General features: G+C 40.8%; 1 protein-coding gene across 1 annotated transcript; it reads right to left on the bottom strand.

Annotated features, from left to right (window-relative positions):
- Positions 1-1,134: 1,134 nt before the first annotated feature.
- On the bottom strand, positions 1,135-5,520 carry LOC131230892 (salutaridine reductase-like). The gene is made up of 5 exons (XM_058226917.1): positions 5,380-5,520; positions 4,947-5,190; positions 4,093-4,167; positions 3,079-3,261; positions 1,135-1,880 (listed from the first exon to the last, which is right to left on the bottom strand). Exons 1-5 carry the CDS (start codon positions 5,415-5,417, stop codon positions 1,503-1,505), a joined length of 918 nt encoding a protein of 305 aa, XP_058082900.1. The 5' UTR covers positions 5,418-5,520; the 3' UTR covers positions 1,135-1,502.
- Positions 5,521-8,346: the final 2,826 nt, after the last annotated feature.

Genomic DNA, 8,346 nt, shown 5'->3' with positions numbered 1-8,346 from the left:
CTTAGCGCTGGCCCTAGTCCTAGGAGGCTGGCCCTGCATGGAAGAGTGACATGATCAATGATAAAATCAGTTTGATCCAAGGTGGTTATTTGCTTTTGTTTTAATATTTTTAATTTTCACATCCAACGGTGAGTTCTACTTTGTAAATGATCTTCAACAATAAAACATCACTCCAAAACCAAGAGTGCCTTTATGTTGCTTCAAACCATCGATCTACCAATCTAATTCTCATACGAAATTGTATGTTTTTTCTCCAAAACGAGATATGCTCTCTCGAAAACTGGAAGAGGAATCGTCCATTGATTACAACAGTGTGGTCCACTTGATGAGAGGACCAGATGATCCTCATGCCATGGCCTAGTGCTTTTAATGACACCAATGTCCTACACTGGTGGTATGTCCTTAAGAAGAATTTAAATCTTAAGTTTGTTACAAACAGGAACTTCCTACTTATTAGAATGTGATTGGTTCATGTTATTATAGACTGTTGTATATTGCATTAAATGTATTTAGCTAGTGATAATGTGTTCAAATCACATTGCAACAAACAGGAATCCATGCTTGTGGCGAACAGATGATCTGAACCCTATTAAGAAAAATGATACAACTATATTGCAAACCATTTTCTACTAAAAGGTGAACTAGAATTAAAAAGCAAGTAAAAATATTATTTTCTTGGAAAGTATTTTCCACTCAAATAATTTCTCAATAGGATCCTTTTGTTGGTGGATAATTGCATATTATGATTCGCATATTGGAGTAGTAATATTCTTAGATAGGTATGACACGCATGTGACCACGCATTTAGTCAGCCATCAAATGTCCTTTTACATTTCAAGGAAATTTTATTATTTTTTTAATTAAAAACTCTTGAATCTGTTTATTAATGAGTTTCCTAGTTACTCCTACTTTAAGGTAGGACACCATGGGATAATTCATTTGTAAATTCTTGCAATTAAGATGACTTAATTTGAATTTTTTGCATGCCACTTGTGTAAATTCTAGTAATTTCTAAGTTCCTGTGTGTCATCCATCACACTCTGCTAGAGTATTATTTTTACTTGGGATGGACTCCTGTGTTAGTTCTATGCCATTTACAACATGATGGTGATTCATCCTCCTCACGTGTGTCACTGACGTACAGATATTCAGACCATCCAAATTCTGGTCCATTGTATGGATCATGTATCTAGATTACATTGATGAGTGAGTGGTCCAAATTCGAAATAAAAATCATATAGCTAATATTGTCTTCTCTTTAATTTCTGGGCTATGCTCCATCTATGTTATTTGGTGGATCGACATTGCTTTACAACTATGTTATTTCTTCAATCAATAAAATTCAGATGTGGGATTAAACTCAAAAAAAATAAAAAATAAAAAACTCTTTATTTATTTATTTATTTTAAATTCATGTTTTTGAAACATGACATGCACAAGCGGTCAGGATAAACAAAGGAGAGAAGTAATCACAGCCCTTAAAATTTTCCAATGATTTCCTATCAGTATGTTGACATCTTCATCTGATCAAAGAAGTGGCCAGATGGCCCACCATCGGGCAGCAACGCCAACATAACAGGCCCATGAGCGCCTTCTTCAAGGGTCTCCGTCCACCAAAGGTGGTTCATATCTGTTTTCACGGCACCAGGATGCACACTGTTTATGCAGAAAGTGGGAAATTTCTTGGCTAGAATCCTTGTATAGGCATTGAGAGCAGCTTTTGAGATTATATATGCTGATGTTGTGGTGGGCCATCCATGTTTATCCAACCGTTCCTCTTTGAAATCCTTCAGATATGATTGTAGCCATTCATCTAATCTCTCCTCGGTTAGGCCATCAACATGGTTCACTTCTTCTTTAAACTTTTCATTGGGGATGAGCTGAAACCATAGGGTTGGAAATGTTATTGTGTTCAATTTGCAATTTTGAATGACAAGGTGGGACCTTGTGTGAGATCTTGGCAGTTCATTGGGTGGGCCATGTATGTATATATTGTATGGGCTGCAGGCATACATCAGACAGTAGTCAATTCTTTCCCGTGGCTGTCGTATGACTGTACAGGGCTGATTTTTGGTCCATGTCACGTGCATGTTGAGGCCACTTGATGAACGGCCTAGATCTCAAACACGTGCAACAACACAACAACGTGTGAGAAACATGAGCATGGAATTCCGGGTGGGTTTTTGCACGAGACATGTTATGGCCAGGGGTGCACACGGGTCGGTTCGGTCCGGTTCTGGGGTGAAACCGGAACCAAATCGTTCCCAACGGTTGTAGGAGAATTAGAACCGGAACTAGACCATTAGCACCCTAGAACTGAGCCGGAACCGGACCGTTAAAACAAATTCAGTTCCAGATCGATTCCATGGTTTTGGGATTTTTATAATCCAGCTCAATTGAGAGAGAGAGAGAGAGAGAGGGGGGGGTGGGGATCGTTGGGCAGTGGCCGGTGGGCAGAGGGTGAGCAGAAGGTGGCTGTTCGTTGGGTGAGAGAGAGAGAGAGAGGATGGTTCCAGGTTCAGTTCTACTGTTCGGATCCACGGTTCGGTTCTACGGATCGGTTGACAATTTGATTTGGTCGTACATACTCCCAAACCGAGAACCGAACTGAACTAGTAGGTTCTTTGATTATTTTTTTTGGGTCCGGTTCCACGGTTCTACCAATTCGATGCGCACCCCTAGTTATGGCCAGCGGTACTCAAGACCTTGGACCAACTCATCCCGGCCGGGAGTCGAGTTGTGACTCGAACATGTCAGTTGTGACTCAGTTGGGCCGGATCGTACGTGACTGAGTCCAAGTCAGCAATCCATGCTCATCTCACGTATCAACACTTGCTTCTTCTCATCAGGTGGGGCCGACAATGTGTATATGATGCTGATACATCAGTCACAGATGGGTAATGGACTCCTTTGGACCGTCCATTTATCACATACAACAACACCCAGCCTTATAGCCAAATGGCATGATTTTTGGGCGAGCATAAATCCACAGCAGGGTCCACCAGATAGATGGCCCAGATCTCATACCCACATGCCATAACAAGCAAGTGGACCACACATTTCAGGCGAGTTTGTTACCTCCAGCTTCCCCCCCATGGATGAAACATTCACAATCCTGGGTGATTTGGATAAGTGAAGGAGTGGGAAAAGAGCTTCAGTTACTGATTTGCTGCCATAGTAATTGGTTTTCAGACACTCTTCTGCCATTTCATATGTCTCCTGCCACAATCCCCTTGCTATCTTCATTTTCTCTTCATCCATCTGCATCAATCAAAATCCAAACCGTTCATTTCGCAATCCAATTCTAATATGGTTTTTCCATGATGCTTGGATACTCAGTGAAAAGCTTCATGTTCTTAACCAATGGTTCAGATGGTGGGCCCACCCTGGCCCTGAGATGGATTTGGGCTGGGCCGGCCTGGGAATGGACCTGGTTGGTTCGATCTTGGACCGGACTTGGATGTCCATGAGCCCAATGGTTCAGATGGTGGGTCCCACCTTTTTGCAGCCAGATCCACTTATCTGTTGGCCCTTCATGCAGTGGGCGATGTCCCAATTTCTCCCCTAAAAGTATCCCTGCCGTACCATGAAGATAGTGACATCCGTCCATATATAACAAATGCTTAAGTAGACGGTCAGGATCATTTGATGAGAGATGTTTTTGGGTCTCCCATTCACCGTTGGGTTCTGCTCACTGTCCAGACGATTTAGATCATCGAAAAGATGGGCCCCACATCTACATTAATACATTTTACCAGGTACAGCAAAATGCTCAGCCGTACATATTATATAATGCATTTGAGCTTTAAATTTGAACAAGTGGGGCCCATGGTTGAACGATCTGAAACGTTGGTATGGTGGGTAACATATTGGATGGTCCATGCACAAAAGATCATCAAATTCAAAGATCATAGCCAAAAATATTTAACAAAACCATTGATGTATTTTCTTTCTTTACCGTTCCTTAGTGGGCCAACTTTAAAGGAGATTTTGGGTATTGAAATTCACAGTAGGGACCTTAATATTAACGGTTTAGATCACTGAATAATGGGCCCCACTTGTATAAAACTGAAAATTAGCCATGAGTCTCACCTCACCACCTAGGAGTCGTAAAGCTGTTACACCATCAGAGTCTATTACAAGTCCATGGATGCCAGCATTGTTCACCTGCATTGTAGAATAAAATTCTCATGATACCCTCTCTTTCTTAAACATAAAATTTTCACGACTCGTCTGAGTAATAGCTGACTCGGGCGAGTCAACTCAGTTTTGGTTGTGAACGAGTCATCCCAAAAACGAGTTGGGCGAGTCGCCGAGTCAAAAGACCATGTTTTACACTCCAACACCACCTATTTTATGTGAGGCGAGAAAGACTCGGGTTATGTGGGGCCTACCATGTTGTATATTTAAAATCCATCTCATCCATCAGTTGAGAACCCTTATATATAAGAAAGATCGGTTAGATAAAAAGCTTAGATGGGCCGCGCTAATTGGAGCAATGTGAAATTGGGCTAAAACTTTTAAGTTGGCATGGTGTGACCCACCTGAGTTTTGAATCAGAATGAATTTTTCTTACCATCCCTTCATCCTAGTGAATCACATACGATGAAAGGGTTTGATGAAAGATTCATACCACTGTCGCCCTCCACACAAACCTATGGTTGGCTTCCCATCCCACCTGTTCCTTGTGGTGTGGTGCACCTGAGTTGTGGGTGTGGATGAATTTTGTTCCCACGGTCTACAATTGGGCATCACATTTGATGGACGGAGTGGATTTCAAATAGACAACATGATGGGGTCACAAAGCTTTATTGTGTGTAAAAACAGGTGTTGTAGAGGATTTCCGGTCCTAAATATCAACTAAAACCGAGCACACTCGGCCGAGTTGGAAAGGGCCCACTAGATGAAAGGTCCAGATCAAAGAATAACAACTCCATACTTCTTACCAAGATATCAAGTTTCCCAAATTGGGTTTTGACGAAATTGGCTAACGAAGCAATGCTAACAGAATCCTTCACATCTAACTGGTGAAAAACAACATCAGACGGCCCAGATTCTTTGATGTTTGCGACAGCTTCCAAGCCTCTCTTCTCATCTCTAGCCGTTAATATGACGGTAATACCGTTGGATGCCAGCTGGCGAATGATCTCCAATCCGATTCCCTTATTAGCCCCTGTAACAACTGCACACCTGAAAATAACGGTGAAAATGTTCAATATAAAGTTCCACCGGATTAAACGGCCTGATTTTATGCAAGAATATGGAAATCAGGGATTTTACACATGCATTCCATATTGACACATGTTATCACGTGTGGATGGGCAGGGCTCTGCACGTGTGAGAGCGTGTATGGGAAAAGTGGAAGGGAGATATACGTACCTCTTTTCCGCTGGATTGGAAATGTTTGCTCCTTCCATTGCGAATGCCTTTGCTTGATGATTTTAAAGAGCTGAAAGGCTTATTTATATTGCTCTGAAAAATAAAGAGGTGCGCTCATACGTGGAAGTCCTCTTTGTTGTACGACCGTGCTGCTCTGGGCCCATGTCAACTTTTCATATGATCCACCCCGTCCATTAGGTCTGAACTTCGATTTTTGATTATGAAAACAAAAATCAGATCTAATGAAATCTCAGATGGGCCACACTAAAAATAAATGTTGAGAGGGAAAATCCAACCAATAAAAGTTTTCTCAATGTTTGTGGGATCCACTGTATTGTTTATATGACATCTAATTCATTTATCAAACGATCCTCACTACGATGAATGGAAATAATAAAAATCCTTCCGTTCTAGAATCCAGATGGATCATACCATATGAACTTAGAGATCTTAACCATGATGTTTCGTTGTTCATTGTTTTGTGGTTCATATAAGTTTCTTATTATCTGATTTTTAATTTCAATGGTAATAATGAGGTGTAAAAAATGATGGACGGAGTGGATGGTATTTGTAGTTGATGCGGAGCCCTTAGAGGCCTGTGCCACCACAAGTTGGGGCGGTATCAGTGCCATATGACCATATGAGCGCACCTCGAGAGAGAATCTTCCGATTGCTTTCGGCCTGGAGGTAGCTTTTGTTGGGGCGCGGCATTTGGGGATTCCGGATCCACCGAGGTGGGTGGGACCCTGACGGTAGGGCACACATTGATGTATGTGACATACATACACGCCGTCCATATGTATTGAAAACCCATTTTAGTTTATGATGCAAAAAATGAAGCATATACAAATCTTAGATAGACCACACCACTGGAAACTGTCATGATTAAATCTCCACCGTTAAAAACTTCGTGGGTCCACATAATATTAATTTGCCATCCAATTTGTTGATAAGGTCACAAAGAGCAGAGTGAATAGACCACAAAAATAACATCTTGGTCCAAAACTTTCGTGGCCCACCATAAGTTTTTTATTGTCAATTATTATTGTTTCTCCTGTAGTATGGTTAGGGCTAGGGGTGCACATCGAACCGGTAAAACCGTGGAACTGACCAAACGGTCTGGTTTGGTCCGGTTTTAGAGTGCACCGGTTCCGGTTCCAAAAATTAAAGAACCGTTTAGTTCGGTTCCAATTTAGGGGTAGGTAGAACCGAACCGAACCGTGGATCCAAACCGTGGAACCAAACTTGGAACCGAACCGTGGAATCGAACCTGGAACTGTGAGTTTACAATATATTTTAGTTATATATTTGACTGATGATTTATGGTTTACAATGCATCCTTTACTCGTTTTCATAAATGTATTTTTTCATACCATATACAATATCTAAACCATTCATCAAGTGGATTACAACACGAATGAATTATAAAATAGAACATGCAATTGGGCCGGATTATAAAAAGCCCAGAACCGTGGAACTGAACCGATTTTCACGGTCCGGTTCCGGTTCGATTTAAGGTGCTAACAATCTTGGTCCGGTTTCGGTTCCGAAAATCCTGGAACTGTAAGGAACGGTTCGGTTCCGGTTTCACCCCAAAACCGGACCGAACCGAGCCGTACCGTATGCACCCCTAGTTAGGGCTATATAGGAACCAAGTTAGCTCGGTTAGCTCGATCGTCTTGACTTGAAAAAGCTCGATCCGACTTAGTTCGAAATTAAGTTCGAGCCAAGTCGAGCTAAATTTTTAGCTCAAAAAAATTTCGACTTGAGTTTGAGCTTGCCTGAGCTCATCTTGACTCGGATCAAACCCAACTCAAATTGAACTCGGATTGAACCAACTCAGTGACTTGGTTACTTTGATATTGATGTTGCTCACCAAGTGTTTGATGAAATGACTCAAAAAAGCGTCGGCTGGTTGCAAGGAAGGTATGTATATGAAACAAATATCCTTAAAAAAAAAAAAAATTTATGTTGCTTAGAAGTTGTTTGATGAAATACCTATAAAACCAATGTTGCTGTTTTACATACAGTTAGATTTTCAAGGTGCAGAGTGTCAGCTAGTGGCCAAGCCGAGTTGAGTTGTGCCAAGCTCGACTCGATTCGACTCGTGTACACCTATAACTATGGTCCACGTGAGATTTGGATCTACCTCATTTTTTGGATCATACTCTAAAATGAGTTTTCAGTATGAATGAATGGTATGGATGTAAGGAACATGCATTATGCTAGCCCCACACTCCTTTTGTGGTACTGATATTATTTTTAGGGAAATTATTTGATACTCTAATAGAGTATGAAGCTTGATACACAAGCATAGAGAAATTGGATACTTGCGATGCATTAACTCAAATCGAACCAGAAAAATTGTGAAACCCACTTTATCTAGTTATATTTCCAAAATAAGATTAGTTGAACAATCCTAGCCTCTTATTGGCAGACACTCCTACTTCAAAGTAGGACCATGGGATAGTTTTCATCTGTAACCATACAATAAGTGTCCACCAATCCAGTAGTCTGGTTATCAAATACATGTGTTTTTTTGGATTGTGATGCATCTATACTTGAATACATAATTTGGACGGCTTAATTTGAATTATTTGTATGCCACATTTGTAAATTTTTGGAATCCACTCATTAGCTCAAATCAAACCGAGAAAATTGTGGAACCCACTTTCTTTGGTCACACTATTGAAATAAGATTAGTTGAAAATTTCAAATTAAGATGGCTTAATTTGATTTTTTTGCATGCCACGTGTGTAAATTCTAGTAATTTCTAAGTGATTGTGTATCATCCATCACACTTTACTAGAGTATCATTTTTATTGGGATGGACTCCTATGTTAGTTGTCCCATTTACAAAATGACAGTGATTCATCATCCTCACATGTGGCACTGATGTATAGATATCCAAACCATCCAAATTCTAGGCCATTGTACGGATCATATATCTAGATTAGATTGATGAGT

This window comes from Magnolia sinica, chromosome 17 (assembly GCF_029962835.1).
Source record: "Magnolia sinica isolate HGM2019 chromosome 17, MsV1, whole genome shotgun sequence".
NCBI lineage: Eukaryota > Viridiplantae > Streptophyta > Magnoliopsida > Magnoliales > Magnoliaceae > Magnolia > Magnolia sinica.
The sequence above is the reverse complement of the archived record's forward strand: the minus strand, read 5'-3'. Positions and strand labels throughout refer to the sequence as shown.

Coding starts and splice junctions, on each gene's coding strand:
- LOC131230892 (XM_058226917.1), bottom strand. CDS start 5,417: ATGGAAGGAGCAAACATTTCCAATCCAGCGGAAAAGAG. Junction 4,168..4,946: donor TTGGGAAACTTGATATCTTG/GTAAGAAGTATG, acceptor TCTACAATGCAG/GTGAACAATGCTGGCATCCA. Junction 1,881..3,078: donor CCATGGGGGGGAAGCTGGAG/GTAACAAACTCG, acceptor CTATGGTTTCAG/CTCATCCCCAATGAAAAGTT.